The 24140-nt window shown below is 43.4% G+C and overlaps 1 protein-coding gene across 3 annotated transcripts in view; it reads left to right on the forward strand.

Annotated features, from left to right (window-relative positions):
• LOC142572783 (monocarboxylate transporter 5-like) overlaps nucleotides 1–24140 on the forward strand; it is a 53736-nt gene that overhangs the window by 12768 nt on the left and 16828 nt on the right. For 2 of the 3 annotated variants that reach the window (XM_075682134.1, XM_075682136.1), the window contains exon 1: nucleotides 5685–6331. The exons of the other annotated variant lie outside the window; for it this stretch is intronic. In XM_075682134.1, the coding sequence (XP_075538249.1) occupies nucleotides 6270–6331 (62 nt within the window). In that variant the 5' untranslated portion in view covers nucleotides 5685–6269. Of the gene's footprint in view, nucleotides 1–5684; nucleotides 6332–24140 lie in introns of those variants that run through there. 3 annotated transcript variants of the gene reach the window in all.

Here is a 24140-nt window from a genome sequence, read left to right on the forward strand (position 1 = left end):
TGAAACTCGCTGTGGAAGTCATTGAGAGCTTAGGCATTGGCGTCAAAAAGGTCTGGAAGCCATGCCAGGCAGGGGTGCTGATGTCCACTGCTGTAGTGCTTCAACTGCATGAATTTCTGCTAAAGAAATGTGGCTATGCATTCTTCTTGACAGGACGATTGGCCCAAGATTGCCTGGAGAACTTGTTTTCGGTCATCCGGATGATTTCTCCTGTGCCCAGTGCATATGATGTCAAAAATGCGCTCAGAATTGTGTCAGTTAGCCAGTTCCTCAAGGTACCTAACAACTCTGGTTATGAAGCTGACGACAGCAACTACTTAGTGGATTTCTTCTCTGCAGAGATTCAAGAAGTGCAGAAAGAATTTCAAGAACCCTCGTACGATAATGAATGCACAGAGGGCGAGCCATTGTCTCTTGTAGAAAATGACATCATTGCTCACTTGGCAGGGTATTTGGTGAAGTCTTATATCTACTAACAAACCATGCTCCACCTGTACTGAGACCCTGATTGCTGATGAGGCATCGGATGAGCATGCTCTTGTGCAGCTCAAGGAGTACAATCAAGGTTCTAGAAATTTGGTGTATGTAAGCCATACGGTACTGCGCTTTGTTCTTTCCTGTGAATGTGTCTTTAAGAAATTTTCACAGGAAAATGATGTTTGTCATTTGGATCACCCAATCAATACATTGACGAGCCTTATTGAACGATCAGTTTCTCTGCCACCTAGTGAATGCGCTGACCACCCAAGCGTTATGAGAAAACTGATGTGCCGTTTTGTTGTCATGCGACTGCGTATCTACCTCCGCTGGCTGAACGAGCCTGATGATTCAGACGACGGTTATGGCAGCAAGACTGTGGCTGGCGTGAACTTGTCGTAGAGTACCTTGCTTTAAATCTTACACCGCTCCGTAAATAGCTGCTTTTTTACCACTGACTTGCTGGCTTATTTTGTAGTTCGCATATTTCTTCATGCTTTGTTTTCATGTTTGTTGCAAAGGTAACTTTTGTTGCAACGTTTGTTGCAACTTTTAGCCCCTATGTCTTGCTCGCTTATGTGGAGATTTGCATCTTTTTCCATGCTTTGTTTTTATGCTTTCCTTTTAAGGTTAAACTCCCCTGTACATACCCCACTTATCTGTCCCTCTGTCTTGCTTACTTGTATTGTAGTTTGCGTTTTTTCATGGCCGACTGCACTTGACATTAAATAAATAATTTGCACTGTGTTTTTTTGTTTTGTTGCCTTTGCTGTCTCTAAGGGGTGAGGTTGACAAGCTAGGTTACATATTGTTTTGCAGCACTAGAAGCTCAACCTTTAGGGAGCAGTTATTTTCAACATCCTTGCCCATCACCACCCAATTTTGCAGGCAAAATTACACCTTTACTAAACCTTTTCTGGTCGGTTGTTTTTCACAAAGCATAAATTTTCAGTCTGTTACTTTCATTTCGGATTTAAAACTGTTAGGAAAGAATAACTGCAGTTATTTAATGACCTCAAATTCACCCTTTTTTGTGTAGGTGTACAAGCATGATTTATACATGAGTACAGATGGGCATGAATAAAATAAATACAATGAAAAATATATCCAGAAATGCGCTTCACAAACGGAGGAATCGTAGCAGAACAACCGGTGTCCATGTCCAGAGCGCAAGCGAAGCCTGCATATGAGCGCACGCAAAAACGCTCGGTGGTTGTGCGCCTGTCAGAAAAATAAAACGAGTGGAAAACTTGCAGTAGTGGTTTATCCTACCGCCAATGAGGTGCAATCAGTTTTCATGGGCCTCGTGAAAGAAAACGCAGGCGCAGTGGCAACGTTGGTATACGCGGCATCGTTTGTATGTACCAGCGCCAGCCTGTAAACAGATGTGATTGCACCCCTGTGGGCAATAAACAGGCGAGGAACTCGCAGTTACACTTTGAAAGATTAAAAAGCAGACAGGTTGTCTTTGCGAGCAAAACAAACGGAAACAGCTCGCGCGACAGAAGCGAAACCAACCGCCGCGCGCGAGCAGCTGATGACGCGCGGCTGTTATCATAGCGCAGGAATTGAAAAACCAAAAACCCCGTAGAAAAAAAAAAACAATTTCTTCCTCTCGCACGGAGCGGTAGCACCTGCTGGGCAACGGATCTTTAAAATGATAGCCTGTTTAAAATGATAGTCAACTGACGGCACACTAATTGTTCAACCTCGACCAGTCGGGGCCCTAAAATTAATTCGTACAATTACGTCTTCGACCCTCGGATGTTAAAACGGCTATTATGAGTAAAAAGATGCGCAGTGCAATATTCATAGAAAATTGTTCAAATCAAAGCACTCGAAGCGCGCCGAGAGCATGAACGGCGCCGTTACGAACGCTAGCGCAGCCGATCCTGTGTGCTTCAATATGGCGGCGCCGTTGAGGCTGTCTCCACCCTGAACGGCGGCGCTGGCATCGAGGCACCCTATGTCATATCCGAACACACAAAAAAGGGCCGACGGCCGCGGAGTTTTCACGCGCTGTTCCGCGGGCTGGCCATGGGCAAGATCGCCCATCCAATCCGCCGGTATACCTACAGATGCGCATGCGCGACGTCTGACGCGCTTTTCTACCCGGCTCGCGGGGCCTCCTTATCGCCGGCGCGGCTTGCGTTGAGACGGGTAGTACAGTGGGGCTGCAACTGCTACAACGCCAAAATGCGAAAACGGGAATGCGCAAACACTTGTAACGATCGCAGCGACCCCACCTCTCAGCATTTCCTCCGCTAGCTGTAAACGTTCCTCACCAACGCCACCAGTGGCAGGCGCAATACAGCGGCGCGTGCCGCGCATGATGTGAATTACTAGAATGGAGGTGGTGTGGTGTCGGCCAGTTTGGCGGGAACCGTTACTTTGTGTGCACATACGACTCCGACATTCTTCTGATCCTGTGGCTGTATCGCTGTATTTGCTGCTGGACGAAGCGGAGTGGTGAAGTTGCCAGGAGGCGGAAAGAAAGGTCAGTGCTACATATTTATGTGCTCGTTACGGTTGTTGTTCAGTAAAACCAAGAATACCACTGTGTCGGGCAAGGTACCGCTACGCTGCCCTATGTATTCAGTTGAATTCAGGCACGCCTGCTAAACTCTCTCTACGATGACATTACTGCTTGTATAGTCCGATAGCTTGAGTACCATCCCGGCGGATTTGTTGCCAGCGCGCGTAATAGAGCAATCTAGATGACGCAATGATGGCAGTTTTTCTGCCAAATTGCGGATCGCGAAACAAAGGGCGAAAAGGCGCATCGAATTAATATGCGTACTTCGTCATTTATGCTGTCTTAAATTCTGCGCAGAAATTTTTATTCGTGGCGTGCAACTTTACTTTGTTTTGGCGAAACGTAATCGGTAAACGGAAATTCGGGTCAATTTGCGTGCTGGTGCGTCGGAATCCGCTCGACGTTTATGACTCCGACCACGTTGTTGGTTCGCGTGTTAGTTTCCCGGTAATCTGTATGCCCCCTTACAGTATGTTTCTCAGTAGGATATTGCCGGTCGCTTTATCTGACAGCGGCTGTGAATCTTCGCACCGTGCGGCCGCGTGTTTGCCGCTCGCTATCTCCTCGCGCTCGCACCCTTGGCAGCTTCCAAGCAAGTTCGTAGGAGCTTGCATCCTTGGACTTATCGGTATTTTTTTAAACTTGTGCGTTATTCCCGCTGTTGTTTTATTCTGATAGGTAGCATGGATCTACAGTGCTTGCGAAACTGGGATATTCGTCGCAGGAATCTTCGTCCTTGCCCCTTGCAAGGGGCAAGGACGGTTCAAAGCGTTGACGGCCGCACTGCCTAGGTATGGATGTGTACCTTAGGTAGCTCTTTCATGTTTCTTCCACTTCCGTAGGCCTTTTCAGATCTTATGTTCAGGCTACCCTTAGCTTGCTCCCTGACGTAGAGAAATGGAAGGGACAGTGGTTGTCTTAGCAGTAGCGTGAGCTCACGCTGCTGTCGCTTTATGATATGACCATTTTGGAGCAGGTTATGTTAGTTAACAAAAACATTTCATTCATGGAGGGAAGAAAAGGGGAACACATGCCTGGCCTGGAATTCAGAAATTGTGCTGCCATTTCTATGCCGTGGACGTCAGTTCTGGTAGCACGACAGAACATTTTCCTACAACGCGCACGTGCTGATTAAGTTCTTACACCGTGATGTGCCCACCAAAATTATGCCATTTCTGCGCGTCCTAAACTTAATATACTGCAAACATAGCTACGTTCTCTGTTCGATAATAATCTGTGCAGAAACCGAATATGGCTGTATCCACTTGGATAGGTTGTGACAAATATCCTTGTTTTTGTATGCAAAATATAAATGAAAGCATTATTTCCAGTCTCTACACGAACCCTTCACGTCTTGGCTGTGGCATCCACTGTGGCCGAAGACATCTCCAATGTACTGAGGGGTCGTTGTGACGAGTGCGACGGGTTCCGCCGCACTGTGGAGCTTATAAGCCACGAACGAGTGCCGCATGGGTGGTGCATATTATGCGGACATTCACCAATCGCGCATGGAGCATTAACAGGTGAGCCTAACGTATGTTCAAATATTTTTGTCTCAAAGTGTTTAGCTATGAAACCTTACCAAGGCTTTCGCAGTGGATGTTTTCTTTTTGTTAAAAAGGCTCCTCTCCAATTTTTTAGTTGGTTTGAACCACCTGTCCTGAATGATAAGCAAGCCTTCTAAGCAATTTTGGTCTATGGGGTTGTAACTGAGTGAGTTGAGCATTGCAAACAAAAAAAAAAAAGCCTGGAAACCGCCACCCATGGAAAGGAGCAACATATATCTAGGACATGTGGGATAGCTTTCCTTCGCTTTCAGTGTTGCTCTTTTTTTCTAGTTTTTCCTGTGTGCTGAAGTGCAATAGAACCAGTACATATTTCTAAACTAAAATAGATCACCTAATTGTAACTACAATCATATTTCACAGAACGGCAACTTCAAAATTGCCTGCAAGGAAAACATTGTGGCTTTACCACCTGCATCATCACCTGAGAAGCAGTCATCCTCCCGTTGATTGTGTATTTTATTTTAAACCTGTTGTACCCATACGCTTTTAAACAGTGACAGTTTTTGGGACTTGTGCAAGCAGTTGTGAAGGGTGAGCCATTTCACAGTGGCTTGATGTCGTTTAAGGTAGTCTCTGTTGAAAAACCTGAAGCGGTCAGGCCTAATATTCATATGCTAAATGTTAGGTAGAAGCGGCATGTCAGCTGCAAAACTGTGAACTCGTGCCTTTTTTTACGATTTTTTATTGCCAGGGCAAAGCGCCGGCTGCATGTTTCAAGGCTGGCTTGTTCTGTTTTTTTGTTTTTTCTGTAAGATATCTCACCTGTATTTTTCAAGGTTGAGTTGTTTGTCTATTTAAAAATATCTCGCTTGTTTTCCAGAATTTCTTACCTTTATATTTCCCTGTTGGCTTGCTGAATCTTTAAAATGTGTAACATTCTTCCAGCTATTTGGCGCATAAAATTTTATAAACATCTACACTAGCTTTTATAGTAATGTTTGGGTTGAGTTATCCCAAACTACATAATGCTGGGGCAAGTAACCTGCCTCAACTGGGAGGCTTTTTTAGGGTGCTTATAAAGTGTTTTGGTCACAATTAGCTGTGTATTATACGTACATCTGTGATCTGCCAACTGTTTTTTCTAGTATTCATGTTTTTGTTGTGATATTTGCCACGTGCTTCTGCCAAGTTTTCGTGTGCAAATGTCCCATTGTTTATTTTGACTTTCACTGTATTTTCCCTTTATAACTCATCCACTACATTCTTCATTGGTCTTGTGATAATTCAACTGTGCCAGCCCATTGTTTTATGCATTTTTCGTATAGATTTAGAGTACCGAATTCTTTTGGACAGGGGGTGCGTAAACTCGGTAAATGGCAGACAGGTACTTGTGCATTTGAGTTACGTTATTTCCTGTGATAAGGCAGCATATTTTATAGTTCCTGCTTAATGTTTATTTTTTCCACAGCCGATGTACAAGATTATTTGCATGTGGTGCCCTTATGTCTCAGGCCATTTTTATTAATAACTTTTTTAATATAGGGACATACATGTGTGTGCCACTTAGAGCCTGTCTCACTTCTTTTTTGGTATGTGTTCCTTGTTGACAAGTCATTTTCTATTAAATTTGAGACGAACATGTCTTAAGTGTATGCAGTACTGCCACTCAATAAAGTTTGCTCATTTTGAAAAGCAGTGTAATAATTTGATCCATAGGTGTTTTAATTTAGGTACCTTGTTTCTTTTACATGCAGTTAAAGGCCAGAGCAGGATCCGGCAGGCGAAGCCAGTTTCCTCTGTGCCATTCCAGGTACGTCAAACCTACTTTTATATAGAACTTTGCTCTAGTAAACAACTGTTGGGAACTGCCAGGGACTACACTGCTGCTAAAATTTCTGCTTTCCGATTGTTGGTATCACCGCAGGCCACATGCCAAGGCTGTGCTGTCAAAATAATGTCAGTGGTTTCCTTCTGACACAAATGCATCAGCCAGCTTGGCATATAACCTCATTTTGTACTGACAGGAGAAAGCAGAAATATTGCCGAAGTGGAAACCCATAGACAGTTCCGTGACTATTAGAACACCGTTTTATATAAAAAGCAGGTCTGAAGATAGCTGGAACGGCGCACCGGATATAGCCATGGCTATTTTATGTGGATCAAGGTTCCAGTAACTCAAGAACCCTTCTATTTGGAACAAGGTTGCATATACTCTTATGTGGAACGATGATCCACATAATCGATAAGTAAAAATAAGTGGTGCACTGCTCAATCTACTCTTTAAGGTATGTGGAACATGGTTCCAAATATATAACTGGAACTTTTTTTGCAAAAAAGTTCCAGCTACTAAGTGGATTTTATGTTGATCCAGATTAAGAGTGTATCAGTGCCATGAAATCTAGCCTTAACCTGCCGTCCTTGTCATCACATCGCAAGATGTTCCGTTTCTGCCTTTTTCATAAGCTTTTCATCACCCGCTGCTACGCAACAAACTTATTTCTGCGCCTCCGTGTGTATTGCCCAGACTAGATCATATTCGTAAGGTCGGCATTCCATTATGTAGATCTAATGCTTTTTGAAGTCATTTGTACCACGCACTTCCAATGAGTGGAGTCACCTTCCCGCTTGGATGGCCACCATCGCAGATCACCAATTATTCAAGAATACGATAGCTAGCACTGTATAACTAGGAACCTTTTTCTTCACATTGTTCAACCTGTACTCACAAACACCATACCTAACACTGTATATCTAGGTGCATTTGTTAATTGTTTTTAAAACATATACATAATTTTCTGCATTAGTAACACCTGTTTGTTGAATTTGCCCGTTTTGCTTGTAACCACTCCCCTCTATAATGCCGTAATGGCCCTGAGGGTATGCTAAATAAAATAAATAAATGCCTTGATGACATATATTTATTGTATTCTTTCGCTTGAATATAACAAGTTTCGTTTCGTTTAAATTGATATACATGGTGTTTGCTGTTGACCATCTCTCATGCGCTTTCATTGAGCTGTTGCAGGATGCTATAATCTCATGAATGTTATGTGCTAAAAATATACTGTCATCGCCAGAATGTATATTGCATTTGGCTTCGGAATCAATATTTGCAACATGAATACGATAAATATCTAACAACAGTTGGCCCAAAAAAACTGCAGTCACGTACTTCGCACAGCACATATTTTACGCCAAAATAAGACTATGATTATAACTAAATCGAAGACCCTAGAAAAATTGCGAAAAATGCAGGAAACGAAATCCGTGTTTGGCAACTGTGTAACAGTATGATCTTTTTGCTCCTTCAGTGCCAACTCAGCTATTCTATTTTTGAGAAAACCAAACTGACACGTTATAAGGAAATTATATTTATCAGTCAAACTTGTAAATGAAACACATAATTTTTTCGAAAGGCTTTTAGAACAGAGGCAAAATAGACACGGCTCTATATCTCCCAATCATTCCAGTGCCATTTTTAGTGAAGAAAGCACTCACCTTCGCTACTTGTATTTTGACAGAAAACGCTAGCTTAACAAGTGTGAAATATGTTCGCTAAAGCTGATGCAATAACGTCAGCCATGCTCCTTAAATGTACGTACTTGCATTCCTTCAAGATGAAAACTCGCGCAATCTTTAAATTTTTATTTGTGGGCAAGACTTCGAAAGAAGCAAGACGGTCCAAATATAATGACTGCCAGTTTTGAGAGCTTACTTGCTCGCAAGTAAAAGCCAGAGCCCCGGTTGTTATAAATACTAGCGAAAAAATTACTGAGTGCGCCAGTGACGTTTCTCACCGAATGCACAGACACATTTGAGGAGGATGCTATAGTGCTCGCGACTGACAAGAATGTGGATGCCCTAGGGCTGTTCAACTACTCTCCACCAGCGGCGCGCGGCTACATGAAGTGAAGGATTTCCACCGAAGCGGTCCACAAAAAAAAAAGTGGTGAAAAGTGGTGACACTCCTTCCCCCTACACCTGCACTATGTGGGTTCCGGGGCACGAGGGGAATGAACTAGCAGATTCCGCGGCCAGTGCAAGCGTCAACTGGGCCTCTCTGCATGAGTTCTTAGACACGTCCCACCCACCGACATCAGCGGAGGGTACAGAAACCCTATCACATATACTGAACAAGCACTACTGCAGCACTATCAGCACACCCAAAACTATCAAGAGTGGAAGACACCGAATACAGGCAACCCCAGAGTAATACGTTCTGGTATCTTATTGCAACGTATCCAACAGGTTCTATACAGCTACAGTTGTCCACACTGCAACGTGCAAGTCACCCTGGCACACCTACTGCAATCCAAGCATATCCGAGCTAGCACCACAGTGACGTAACGAACTTCTCAGTGAAAAGTGGGAGCGTGCGATCTCCAAGCCGAACCTGGTCAACTAGAGCCAATTCGTAGCCCCGGCTCGGCGGGTGCCTCCCACTGTTTCAATAAAGGTTCATTCATTCAGTCATTTACACATTAATTTACTACGCCGGCCGACTGTTATATACCCATAATTTTGTCTTCTACGCTTATTTTTTGAAACAGAGGCATTAGAGTCACCGCGATGAAGAGAGTGTTTAGTCTAGACCACACTACGTCAGAAAACTATCCATGAGCTTAAAATTATGTGGATTGATAGTGCGTTCTTGTAAACCGTAAACGATTTGTATGTTTTTTGCGGTAAACGTGAAAGGCCTCCCCCTCCTACTTTAAACACATATGTAAGGATGCTTGGAACAGTGTATCTCGTGTCTTCATTTGATGAAGTAAGTGAGAAATTATCCCCGTTTTCAATGTATGGTGGTTTTAGTGGCAAGAAGAAACAACATAGGCGTGTTAAAATCACGAAAAAGTTGTAAGCAATATTTGCGCCTGCAAGTTGCGTTACGTAGCTCTAAACTACCTCCATTACACTGTCACAAAAGGCACTGAGCGCCATATGTGTCATCAATTAGAAGAAAAAGAAATGTTGGATGCTTCGATACATGTGTCATTTGCACTGGCGTCAATTTATCTTTATAACTAGCTCGTAATCATTCCATTGCTATCGAATTTTCTTCTATAAATAATTCCTTCTCTTTCTATAAATCGTCGGCAAATAATGCAAAACGTTTAGGACCTTAAACCAAATTCTTATTCCTCCAATCTCTATAATTCAGGTTTCTCTGCTAATGCAAAAACGTTTGTTCAAATGGGTTCCGCGTTTGTCTGAAGAAATAATTTCTGAGTTACAGATGTGTTTGAATACATATATAGGATGGGGGCCCCACTGTAAATCTTCCTGTTTTATATTGATACGCAACCGTCATTACAAACAGTTTTTATCATGTGGCTTCTCCTTTGCTTGGGGGCTTAGGAACGCAATTTCTCTTTTTTCCCCTTCTTCTTTAGGTTATAGAACCCAATGTTCCCAAATTGTTATCTTGCTTTAAGTTTGGAGTCTTCGTGTGTAACGTGCACATCTTTTGTTGAAAATGTGTAATGCATATAATACGTAGACGGGGGCACTGAAAAGGCTAATAATAAGAGTAATAGTAGGAGCAGCTAGCAGTGCAAGTAATGTAGTATTAGTAACAGTACTAGTTAAAGAACTACCATTCCTTTCTTTCTTGCTGTATACCAAATAAAAAGGGTAGAAGTAGCAACAGATTCTGCGCCTGCACTCATAGTTTCCTAAGGGTAAGCACTTCATTCACAAGACCACAAGTGGCGCTCTCTAGAACAAAATCAAAGATAACAAAGTGATACGAGGCTCTTACAAAACAGCTAATAAGCAGACCATACTTCTACAGTATAGCGGGAAATACACAATGCTCTAGTGCTTAAGCGTGACAAATATATTGTATCCTAAATATCAGTTAGCGGCTATGCTGACTGGATTTCCCAAATTGTTTCTCAAGAAAATATTTACCCAGACAACTAAAAGCTCTGCGACTAACACCAGAATACAAAAAAATTATTATTTATTTATTATTATGTTTTTTATCTATATAAATCTTCATTTCCCTTCATTTTCCTGTTCATTTCGCTCCAGCAGTCTCAGTCTAATTGCTTAGCGAAATAAGAAGCTCTTGATTGCTCAAGACGGAGATCAACTGGACCTGAAACAACAATAAAACTACCTCCATTCTGTTTTTCCAGCTAATTTAAGCAAAATGTTAATACATCTACCTACAAGCCATAATAAAAGTGGCTTATCCATTGCTGCTTCACGTGCCATACTTTGTAGTAATGCACTAAAGTTTTGATTTTAATTCTTTGTTTCTGAGAAGTTCGGCTGAGCACCCGCTCATGATGATAACCGGTGCTCGGCTGCCTCCGAGCCAAGAGCGATGAGTGTAAACTAGGCAACATTGATAGAAAGATACGATGCAGAACCCGATGGTTAGTATTCTTACGTTGGACATCAATATTCGCTCTTAATTGTTTACTTATCGTGCGTCATATCTAGTGGCGAATCCTAGCGATAATGGTGGCGCTATACTGTCCAAGCCAATGACCAAGTGCTAAAAAGAATGAGAACTCATGCGGATCTTCACAAAATACGGCCCCTCATTTACGCACAACAATGTTACTGCAGAACTGTCTAGTGCAGAGGAAAGGGAAGGCAAAGCCAGCCACCGGCCCATCTCACGTGCGGTGTTGGCGATATCAACTGCACAATACAGCAAAATCGGCAGAGTGCAGTAAATAAAAGCACTTAGGGCACCTTCTAAAGACAAACGTACATGTTTTGGGATTATGTGGGGCAGCGAATGGGGGGCCATGTGCCTGTAATAATGGTTGTTTACCTTCGAGCTTTATGTTATTCATCACACGTACTGGCCGGTCCGGGTGACAGGGATGACATGGTCGCTGGCAAGTCAATAACGAACTCGGCCGAGGCCAGCTAAAGAAATCTTTAATTGCAAAAAACCCAGGCGCTAGCTTCAATTACACAGACGCTCCTTATGCGTAAAAAGACTCACGACCCGTAGGCTCCCTCTAAGTCTTTTACATACATTATCGCAGTTGTATGTCTGCACGTAAATTTCTTTCTTGTCTGAAGGGATCTTTCTGAACATTGCAGTTGAATAACAAAATCTGGAACCATGCTTGCAAAAATTAGCTGAATACCGGCCAAATATACCTATAACCGCATACGCACTATCGGTATAATACTGGAACAATACTGCGCCTGATGTAGTAAATTACAAAACCTGCATGACCTGCATGATACTGCCTACACGCAGTCACCTGGCGTGTAGGCATTAGAAAAACTCCAAAACGTTGACTAATCGCACGGAAAGAATAGGTGGAAGAGGGAAAATAAAAAAAAAATAATCCCGGCGCCATGCACGTGAGCAGATTGCACAGTGCATGAAACACTCGGCGACGTCACTGCCGCGGAATGCTGACACTTCCGATTGTTTACGTGCGTGTCGTGCATCTGCGCGTTTGACAACTGCTGCTATATGTGAACTGCTCTTCTATACACGCAACCATATAAGGCACCGGAAAGTGAGTGCCGCCAGAAAATTCAGTGCCGAAAAGTAAGTACTGGCTTTAAACCTTCGACGCGAGGAAGGAAATCGCTTTCATCTTTTGTTGCGGAAATGATTGATGGATGGGTCTGACATAGTTGTACCCAGAGTGTCCGCTTCAGAGCAAACGAGCAACCATTTGTTACTTGTCTAGACCCTTCATGAGAAATCAATGGTATTCTGGATTTTAGCTCTTCTTCATCTCCGCTCACCAACCAAGTTGCGGAGTTTGTTCGGCCGGCTTATTTAGATTTGTTTACGATATCACGACATCAAGGCCTAGCATTTGGCAAAACTATGCTGCCTAAAATATGCTCGCACTTGCACGCAAGCGTCTGACTATGTGATTAGCTTGAATTTGCGCGCTTTCAGGAAGCCTGCTATTAAGGTAACGCTAATTTTTTTTTCGTTTTTGGACGCTCAAGCCACGAAAACATTGCAACAGTCATTGATCTTGATGGACGAACCAGTGCTCAAATGCCTAACTTTTTTGCAATTGTGCTAACTAAACGGAAACATAAAAATACACGCCTTCTGTTGTGCGTGCCTCCATCAAAATGGCTACAATGCAGGCTTCGTGCGCCACTTGCGGTGTGCATACTATGTGTCATTATGTTTTCCCTTATCTCGTGTCGTAAGTCGTAAATGTCATTACCAAAGTGCGCACGCGCTTTCACACATCCAATCGCGACAGAGACCGGCCGTGATCACAGTTATGAATAGCGATTGGCTCATTTGCGCAAGGCGCGCAAGTTTCGGAAGAGGGCCAACCACGCTACAGAAATTTGATCCTGACAGGGTTCAATCACCTTCGTAAGTCGGCCGTGTAGCCAGGGTATATAAATAGATTTACTCGCACGCCGAAGCCTCAGCACGCTAGCGAAGCGCTTATGGATGCATTTCTAGGAAACATGGCAGATTCCTAGCCTTTAAGCTCGCTTTGCTCGCGTTTGCTACTAGAAACTAGTTTTACCCACAGCGGAAGCCCCGTGGTTATGGCGTTCTGCGGAGCTCGAAGTAGCGGGTTCCATCCGGGCCGCTGTGGCCGCATTTTGAATGGGGAGAAATGCACAAAAATTCGCAGTTCCTCCCGAAAGGCGAAGCACTGAGTACGATAGCAAATTAGTAGTTAGCTGTCGGAAGTAAGGAAAGTAGTTTTATCGGCCGTATAAACTTGTAAACATTTGCTTACTAAAGAAATTAACAATGATAGTATATGTAAGCGTGACTCAACGAGGTCGTAGAAACAGACAAACGGAGACAGCGCTGTCTTTGTGTGTCTGCTTCTTTCTACGTCCCAGTTCAGTCGCAATTACACAACCTATCATGGATTCAAACCCACTAACCCGCCAAGTTGTTTTAACTGAATTAGCCGGCACGGTGTCACGAGCGCACAGGTAAACAAGAACAAATTTCGCTCGATGAGCGCGGAAACTCGCAGTCAAAATTTTTGAGTGAGGAATCGCGGGAGACGCTAGCGAATTGACCTTGATGCATATGTCGCTTCAGTGCAAACGAAACGTCAAAAGCACAGCGCATACGAAGCTATCGGCACTACGTGCACTCAGTAAACATCGCATCACTTTGAAGATGAGGCCCGTGTAGGCGCGCGCAGTTTTTCCACGTCGCAGATCGCGTTCAAGACACACGAGTGCCGGCAACGCGTCCCTACGGCGTCCGCCAAAGGCGTCTACTACGGCGTCCGCGATTCCCGAGGTTAGCGCCGTAGTAGACGCCGCGGTTGTCTCCACTCTGTACGGAGCGACGGGCGCAGCGGGCATGGAAGTGCCCTAGCACATAGAGTTTCCTACAAAAATTACTGGAGGCAACTCTGGCACCAGTGTCTACGGGAGCTGCAATGGGAGCGGTTGTCCCAGAATGAGAATTATGGGAAGTACATGGACTTGCCTAAACTTCGTTCCTTTTGGCTTCAAACGGGTTTGTGACTTTGTAAACTCATTTTCAACAGTGTATTGCGTAATAATTAAATAAACATCATTAAAATTGCCCGACGGCAGGATTCGAACACAGGGACTCTAGCACAGTAGCCTGATATCGAAGCCATTAAGCCACGGACGCACGTATCGACAAGCGAATGAAACGCCCTTATGAATTTATCGCGGGTACAGTGCACTAGAATATTAATCGCGGGTATGCCAGTGCCTTGAGACGCTTGGCGCGTTTCGATTTGGCCGCCTGGACAAGCTCAATCGTTGCAATTAATAGCAATTGTACGCGTTCCCGGCGTATTCTGCACTTCGAAGAATATAGATTGCGCTGAAATATACGACAATAAGATTTATATAGCGTAATATACAAAGCCACAAAAACGTCTGGATCCACAAGCACGAAGATGAGACAAATCAATGTACTTCCCATCATTCCCATGGTAGGGCAACGACTGCAGCGCCAGAGTTCCCTCTAGTAATTTTTGTAGGAAACTCTATCCCCTAGCAGCCAAAGAGTTTCTCACCATAGCACCTAGATGGAAATCTGGCGCCACCGTCTGTGGGAGTTTCTTAAGGGGGCACCGTGCCGTCATGGGAATGACGGTATATGTGTCTGCGAGGCTCGTGTTGGCTGGTGTTGTACGAGGCTTCCTCTAAAACGTGGATATGGCTGCACAAATAACACGTTGTCAAAGTAAAATCTTCATAAATTGTTTCCATTCACGCATATTACATCTTTACTCACCTACAATGCATGAGCAAGCAAAGAAAAGCAAGAACAGATGACAAACTGTTTCAAAGCGAGCGCGAACCTTGTCGTCGGTCCTCCAACTTTAGCGGCCCGCTGATACTTTTTACTTAACATATAATCGTGCACGCAATAACAAGTTCTCATAGTTAAACAAAACATGTTTCTGCGTAATAATAAAATCAAAACAGCTTTTCACGTGCTGTTTTAGCAGAAGATGAATCATTGCGACAGACGGAACGGTGCTTGCCAAGCGCATCTTCAAGGTGTCCTGTCTCTCCGAGAATGATGCCAATCCGAAGTCACAGTATACCGGCATTCCCATGCATACCACAGTGCACCAGCTCCAGATTTCCCTCTAGGTAATGTAGTGACAAACTGTATGCTAGCAGTCACCGGAGAAGAACGCCTCTCCTCCCTCACCTGACCCCCCCTGCCTCGCCTGCGACGGGAGAGGGTACGCATCCGGCCCGCGTTCCTCGCTCGCGCACGCGAGATTCAACCGCGTGCGCCGGTTCACCCTCACACGCTTTCACTCATACGGAACCTCACGGCGACGCCGACGGTGACGGCAGAAATGCACCTGGTGTGTCCATATAATTGCTATCGCAATGAAACACTCGTGGACTTCGATTCCTTTACTCTGCGCTTCACGCGTCGCTTGAGCCTAGCTTTGTAAGGCTGTCAAGGAAGAGACTTGGTGGTGCTATTGATGTACTGGAGCAGATTGTCAAATGCCATTCGTGCCTATTTCACCAAGCCCCGTATTCAGTAAAAATATCATAGACACTTCACTCCTGCGAAATGTTGTCAGAGCTGCTGGCAAACCATCGAGTTCGCTGTGGTGGCGCAGGCTGCGCCTGAGCGCTTGAGGTGTCATTGCCCACTTTCAGAACATAGCGCCCTTTCCTCTTCACAATCACATACACACACTCTCTTTCGTGTTGCTAAGAGCTTTTGCGTTGGGCCTCTGATGAACCAGTGAAGAAAGTGCGGGGTCGCGTGGTTTTAGCTAGGACATATGTACAGTTCACCGTAGGCTGAGGAAAGCAGTCTAACACGAAGCACATAAAAGCGTGAAGATTGTTAGTGTTGATAGCTCTAGGCAGCTATAGATAGAATTTAAACAGTGCGCATTGTTCTGAAGAGGCATTGGTGCTTCTCCCCTTGTCCCTACTCTTGCTTTCAGAGTGATTGTATAGGACTGTATGGGAACGGAGGATTGGAACAAGTCGGTGGGCCGGCGCATGCTCTCCGGTGAGGCACGCGACGACTAAAAATACTGTGGCGGCGCTGCGATCGAAGTGGATTGGGCCGCATCAATCACGCCGTTGGAAACGGCCGGCGATACTTCTCGGAAGGGTCATTCGTACTACTTCGAGCGCTGGTATATGCGTTCAGGCTGCTCAAACGGTGTTTATAATTGGATATGACATGTATTTGTGCCTTAACAATAGGTGCCTTTCTTTTCCTTCTTTATTTCTTTTGATATATTTTAATGCGGCGCGGTGATTTCACGTGTTTTGCTGCCGCAGTGTCGGCTTTCATTCTACTATATACTTGTACGGTTCCCCATGGAGAACGAGCACTTTTCTTGATCTTCAAGCAGCTTGTGTTTTCCGTATGTATTTTTGCGGATATACTTTTCTATGAGTAGGCCTTGCGAAACTCAGACAGGAAAACAAATGCAGTCGTCCTGCTTGCCGTATCGAGCAAGCAGGACGTAGCCGCATCGAGCACCCTGTACTCCGATTTTCGGAAACTATTCTTATAGAAAAAGAAGAAAAAGCTGCAGTGCAACATTCCGTTCATATTGGCGTCTTCCTCGGGTAACCGAATGAGTAGTAATTAATACGGGATCTTTTACTGCGGTCGGACCTCGGGTGCCGCAAACAGTTGTAGGTAGCCATTACATATGCTAATCTTTGGCCCATAAATGTTGCGAAATTTTTTGTACAGTCCACGCTTAACAACAGAACGAAAACGAAACGGCGACGCAGTAGCCTAATTAGTGGCTACAGAGTGGATACGGCGTTGCGCTGGTGCACTGGAGCGCACGTGCGGGAAAATTCGATGGGAACGAAACGGGAAAACATTCGTGTACTTTTGTTTAAGTGCACGTAAAAGAACCCCAGATGATGAGAAATGAACAGGGGCCTAACAGGGACGTAAAACACCATAACTTTCTTAACTACAAAAAAGAAATACAGAAAAGGAGGTAGCCGAGTCCTTCGGCTTTCTTCAGGAGCGTAAAGGAAAGAAATTATTATCCAGCTTCAATTCGGAATAAACGCTCGTTGCGCTTATTTTAAACTATATACCTAAATTTAACCAAATATACCTAATTTATATCTTATACCTAAATTTAATGTAGCTCCCAACTGTAGGTCCGCTCATCTAAGCAGATTCTGTATTATAAACAACTGCTTTCGGTTATCCGGTGCACTATCGTAAGAACAATAATGTGGAAATTAAAGGGTCGGCATACGTCACATAAACATTTGTAGAGCCGCTGTGTTCGTTGAAGAAGTGTGGTACCACATTGAGCACTCAGCTTTAATGGGTTGCAGACGTGCTGATACTGTCAAAACATTTTTTTCCTTGCCAGAATCAAGTTAGCAGATTTACAGGCAGCCCAAAAATGGGGCATTTATGTTGAATGATAGCTGCGAACTTCTTCAGCAGAACCGATTAGCACCCGTGCGTTAATTTTCTCAGGAACTGGTGTGCCTCTGCGCAACACCCACGACTCTCCAGTAGCACAAACATTCGGAGGAACAGTCCGCACTTGCGTCAGCACCTCCCCTTTGAGGCTTCAAAAGTGCAGTCAATTATGCGTAAAATTCGAACAAAAATGGCCTATTGAATAATTTTTAACAGTGAATCCTGAAGTCGAATACGATCTGAACAACAAACACCATTCATGACACTGTATATGTTTCTACGTCATCTGACCTGCTGGCACGTTGAAGGAGATCTCAATAAATGATAATATCAATAATTGATCTCGTAATATGTAATTTAATTCATTATTAGAGACAAGTTTTGGGTTGTTTGTGTATATGTCGTCATAGATTATTTGTAGGCTCTCTCGCACTTTACAAAGCAGGTGGCATCTCCAAGATATGTACATTTAAGATATTGATCAATTTCCGTCCAAAGACAACCTGCGGTGTATAGATCCGAGGTCAATGTACTCCGAAGAAAAATGGAGGCTGTGAAATGAATATGGTTTCTAATCTTGTAATAGAGGTCTCATACATATTTAGCAGTGATTGTACCGTCAGTAAACAAAACCTACTCAATGTTGAAGGCAAGCTGGTGTCCAGATGTAGTACATTATTAGCAACAAATTTTTATAATCCGCCGCACAGTCGCAGGGATTTGAGCTCAAGCAGAACCAGGGAGCGTAATTTATAAGCAGGCGCACCAGACAATAATACACATCTAAATTCGAAAATGGACCGCACATATATTTTGTATAATGTTTTAAGAACAGCGCTACAAACGCACACGGGACCACAGAGTACAGGGTAGGACACACACGGGCCTAACTTACAACTGCGTTTATTGGAAAAAAATACGATGGCTCTTTAAAGCCTTACATCAAGCGTGCGCGCATGCTCGATGTGAATAAAAACACTTGTCAATCCCAACACAATGCCTCGAGGTCTGTTTACGAAATTGCTGTTGTTTACCAAATCTCTCTGTCATGCCGCCTTTCGTACATAAATTGCTGACAGCCGGATGCTTTAGTGTAAAGCTATCGGAGTACAAATATTCCTTAGACAAGAAATCTACAAGCCTGGCAAAGCACTGCTTTGAATGCCAATGTAAACCGTTCTTTGAAGACAAAAATCCTGTTCGTCCACAATGACAGCATTACAACAGAAGTCGTGGAAGGATTTCAAGATTCAAGATTCATTTATTTCTCCAAGAGAAAAAGGCCGGGGACAAAAAGCTGCCTTGAAGCAGCTTGACGGGGTCCGGGGCCCATTTACAAAATGGCAGCAGTGAAGGGAAAAAAGTACAATTTGACATACATCATGAAACAGGGAACCATACACAATGCAGAATTTCAATTAAGCTTAATGCAATACAAAGTAAAAATGCAAATATACAATGCACTGGGAAGTAACGAAAAGCATAATACAGCGGTATAGCAGAAACAGAAGGAGTAAAACGTAATTGCATTTCAACATTACGATATAAAATATCAAGTTCAAACAATACATAGCAGCATTTCTTTTTATAAAATGGAAAAAAAAACCACCATTAGTCTAATTTGGGTTTGAACCCACCACATGCTCAAAAAATTGCTGAACAATTGTTTTTCTGTTTAAGTTCTTATTTTCTGTGTACCATTTGTTTGTGTTAAGGGTGTTCGGAACCAGGAAATGCAACATTTGGGAGCCATACGTCGTGCGAAGTCGAGGTAGATGACATTTCTCTTTGCGTCTGGTGCTTGTATGAGTGTGCGTTTCTGTCACTGATGAGAGTTGGATTATGAACTTAGCCCGAGGCAAGCTGAAGTTATTCAAGGCGCGAAGAATGGTAAATGACATTAGATGATGAATGGGAGATATTCCATGTTTAATAAACAGTGGTCTGGTGTGAGCCAGGTAATCTGAGCCAGAAACTATGCGGATAGCTTTTTTTGCAGAAGTAGTAGTTGGTTTAGATACACGCGAGCCGCAGTTTCCCATACAAGATGGCAGTAGCTTATTTGAGAGTGAAATAGTGAATGATATATTAATTTTTTAACTTTCACGGGAAATAAGTCGTGACCTCGCGAAAGAGCTCCTACAGATTTCGACAAGCTTAAAGAAAGATGACGGAAGTGATCAGCCCATTTAAGATGTTCGTCAAATATTACGCCAAGAGATTTATATTTACTTACGATTTCGATAGCGTAGTCTCCAATAAGCAGTGGGATTGGTATGGTTACTTCCCGATTAATCGAACGAAAAATAACCGCCTTTGTTTTATTATGATTAATCTTTAAACTGTTTACATGTGACCAATTATGGAGGCTTTCCAATATGACGTTCGCTTCAAAGAGGAGTTCATTCGATGAGTTTCCAGATAAAAATAAACTAGTGTCGTCGACATATACTATAAATTCAGCCTTCTTGGAAATATGGACGAGATCGTTTATATATACGTTAAAGAGGAACGGACCTAAGATAGTGCCCTGCGGTACTCCGCATCTTATATTCTGAAAACTGGAGCTACAACCATCAACACATACGGATTGCTGCCGTTTTCCAAGGTATGACTTTATCAACTTAAGCGGATTGCCTCTTATACCGTATGCATAAAGTTTATGTAAAAGAATGTTATGATTAATGCAGTCAAATGCTTTGCTGAAATCGACAAAAATGCCTAATGTTAGAAGTTTATTTTCAATGTTTTGCAAAATTAGTTCTTTTTGTTTAGGTAGCGCAGATTCCGTACATAAGCCTTGTCTAAAACCAAATTGGGAATCTGTAAAAAGGTGATTATCGTTAAAGTAAATTTCCAAACGCTTAAGCAAAATTTTTTCTAGTGGGTTCGAGAAAACTGGCAGAATCGATATTGGTCGATAGTTGCCCATGTCTTGTGTCGTCCCAGATTTATGGGTAACGATCACTTTGGCTAGTTTTAGTCGGTCTGGGAAGGCAGATGAAGATATCGATAGGTTAAATATATACGATAAGTGAGGCGCAAGAAGGTCAGTTACAAATTTTATGGGTTTTACTGACAGACCCTCTGCGTCAAGGCTGGAGCTATTCTTTAAGGCCATTAGTGTAACAAAAACTTCGAATGGGTGCGTAGGGTGGAGAAAAAAAAGGAGTCAGGTGTCTGTACAGAAATTAGGCAGGTAGCATCTTTGTTGTAGTCTGTTTTAGGGAGACCAATAAAATGTTTGTTAAAGCTATCCGCTAGTTCAGTACCCATTAAGGTTACACCGTTCATTGTAAGACCTCCTATAGAATTGGAGGGCTTGGGAATGTTAAGGACTGCGTTTATTGATTTCCAAACTAATCTTGCGTCACAGCGGCCGTCTTTCTCAAATATATTAGTATAATATTCCTTACGCGCCTTGCTCAACTCGCTGTTTAATTTATTTCTCAACTGTTTGAAGGCAGTCAGATCGGCCAAATCTCGGCTGGATAAAAATTTTTGAAACATCTTCTCTTTCTTTTTTATCTGTTTATAAAGAGGGGGTAATCCATGGTTCTCATTTCTTTTAGATTGGTGCTTTGTGGACCACGGGAAACATGCATCATATATTTCACGAAATTTATTTATAAATATATTGTACGCTTCATCTGCAGTGTTATTAGTATAAATTTCGGACCAGTCAGCACTGTTTATCATTTCTCTGAATTTATTAAGATTTGTGTCATTAATTGACTGATAGGTAGTAAGGGCTTTTCTAGTGAAAGTTGAAAGTTTTTGTACAACCGACACAAAAATTGGACAGTGGTCGCTAAGGTCGGACGACAATATACCAGCGTATTCGACAGTAGTGTCTGCATTCACAACGTATAAATCTATAGTTGTCTGGCTGGAAGCCGTAATTCTTGTGGGAGACACTATTACGTTTGTAAAACCATTGGATTCAATTATGTTGGCAAGACTAAGTGACGTGTAATTATCTTCAGCTATATTTATATTGAAATCGCCACCCATGACCACTATATACCGGTTACTCGAACAGAATTCTAGAAATTTGTTTGCATAATTGAGAAAGTGGGCACTGTTCCCGCTCGGGGGCCTATACACTACCGATAAGATTTGATGGTTATGACGTAATGTGAGAATTTCATAGTCGTTTGTTATAACTGAAAATTCATCAACAAGCTCGAATGCGTAACAAGATTTAATATAAACTGCCAGGCCGCCCCCGCGGGTCCCTCTGTTCAAGAAAAAGCGCGAGAGTGATTCCATCGAAATAAGATCATTTTCTTGTGCGCACCATGTTTTAGTAAACATCAAACAATCAAAAGATACCGGAAGATTAAGTATCAGCTGATCTAGTTGTTCGTGTTTATGCCTCAATGAGTGAATGTTTAAATGCAACGCTGAGAACAAGCCTTTCTTTTTCATACTAGATCCCAGTTCACAGGGGCAAACACGTGCAAAATACCGATTAACTGTCATCAAGAAATGATAAGAAGAATAAAGTACGTGACCATACGGAAAATGGTTGGCAAACGCAACATGTGCAACTGCAAGGCAGAGTTCTTGCTGACATATGCAGATATCCCTGGTACAGTAACAATAACCACGTGGGACTGTTAATTTGTACGATATAAACTTGGGCAGTCAAACTGGATGCTTCATCACGACTGAAACTGTTTAGTGCCACAACCTTAAGCATGGGGACACAACAACGTAACATGACGCAATTCCTTTTGGGTATAATATACTCACAAGGGATGTACGAGGGTATGACAAAACTTCCACAGAATAAACATGTCGCACTGCAAATGCACTTGGTTTCAGAAGCATAGACATGCGATATGTTTTCAAACGTTACCATTTCTGAGCCAGTGACACCTTTTGCTTTAGTCACTATCTGATGACGCAGTGAGCCTCGCAATGTCCTCTCTGCATGCAATTCTGATTGTGGGCGTATTATCGGTTTGACGAGCAAAGATTTTACCATTACGCACCCAAACATGCTTCCATTTGGCTTGGCGCTTCTGCGCAGTTGCCTCACCCAGAATGCGCTTGAGTTCAGGGCAAAGGTGCTCATTAACAAAAATTCGCATGTCAGAATCAAGACCAATGTCAGAGCATACCAATTTTGCAGCGCGCGCTTTCTGAAGAAAAGCGTCACGGACGTGCCTCCGATTGAACTGCACGAGTATATTTTTGACTGCCGAGTTGGCTGTCGGGACGCGGTAAATTACGCCAATGTCAGTTGGCAAAATAGAGGCATTCACTTTTGCTGCAATTCTACCTATTATCTCGGTTAGGTTCTCTGGCACGTTGCAAGGAACACCTTTAATATCAACATTTGTGTTTCGAGAGTATTGTTCGGCATGGAGGAGACGACTTTCATGAGCCTTCAACTGCTGTGCAAGGTCACTGTTAAGTTGAACGTTCGCCTCTTTCAGTTCTTTGTTCTCCACTTTCATTCTATCATACTCTTTACTAATGAACGCCAGGCTGTTCTTCACCTCCTTCATTTCTTTCCGAAAATCTCTCTCAAATGTATCTCTAAAATCTTTGAACTCTGCATGAAGTTCATGTTTCAGTTCCTCGAAAAGAGTCCTGATTTCTTTAGACATTGCAATGCAAAATACACCGTGGCAGCAGCAGCAACAGCAGGAAACCAAACGAAAAAATAAATTCAGTAAAACAGTGCAGCACAGACCTGCGTGGAAGAAGCACATGAATGTGAGTACGTCGTCGCTGTTTTCCGTTGCTGCTGCTGCCAAAATGAACCTTGAGCGGGAGCACTCGCAGCTTTTGTAGTAGTCTTCTCCTCGAAGAGCCAATGGGAATTACTGTCCAGGTTACGTCACAGGCCTCCAGCAGCACGTGTCATACGGCCAGGTGAAGAAACTGCTGATATGACGAGCTAGGTGATCAGCTATGTTAGGACGAAGAAACTTGATGTAGAACAGGCCTGCGTGGAAGAAGCACACGATTGTGAGTACGTCGTCGCTGTTTTCCGTTGCCGCATCTGCCAAAATGAACCTTGAGCGGGAGCGCTCGCAGCTTTTGTAATAGTCTTCTCCTCGAAGAGCCAATGGGAATTACTGTCCAGGTTACGTCACAGGCCTCCAGCAGCACGTGTCATACGGCCAGGTGAAGAAACTTTGCTGATATGACGAGCTAGGTGATCAGCTATGTTAGGACGAAGAAACTTGATGTAGAACAGGCCTGCGTGGAAGAAGCACACGATTGTGAGTACGTCGTCGCTGTTTTCCGTTGCCGCTGCTGCCAAAATGAACCTTGAGCGGGAGCGCTCGCAGCTTTTGTAATAGTCTTCTCCTCGAAGAGCCAATGGGAATTACTGTCCAGGTTACGTCACAGGCCTCCAGCAGCACGTGTCATACGGCCAGGTGAAGAAACTTTGCTGATATGACGAGCTAGGTGATCAGCTATGTTAGGCCGAAGAAACTTGATGTAGAACAGGCCTGCGTGGAAGAAGCACACGATTGTGAGTACGTCGTCGCTGTTTTCCGCTGCCGCTGCTGCCAAAATAATGAGGAAAGGTAGTTGGTGTGTTAGTCAGCCTTCCGTAAACTTTGAAGGAAATGGGCTTGCTGAACCGCGGTGAACAACGGTGACCACGTGACAATGTGTTGGGAATGACGAGTGCTTTTATTCACATCGAGCATGCGCGCATGCTTGATGGAAGGCCTTAGAAAGTCATCGTGTTTTTTTCCTA

The sequence above is a fragment of the Dermacentor variabilis genome, chromosome 2 (genome assembly GCF_050947875.1).
Source record: "Dermacentor variabilis isolate Ectoservices chromosome 2, ASM5094787v1, whole genome shotgun sequence".
Classification (NCBI taxonomy): Eukaryota; Metazoa; Arthropoda; class Arachnida; order Ixodida; family Ixodidae; genus Dermacentor; species Dermacentor variabilis.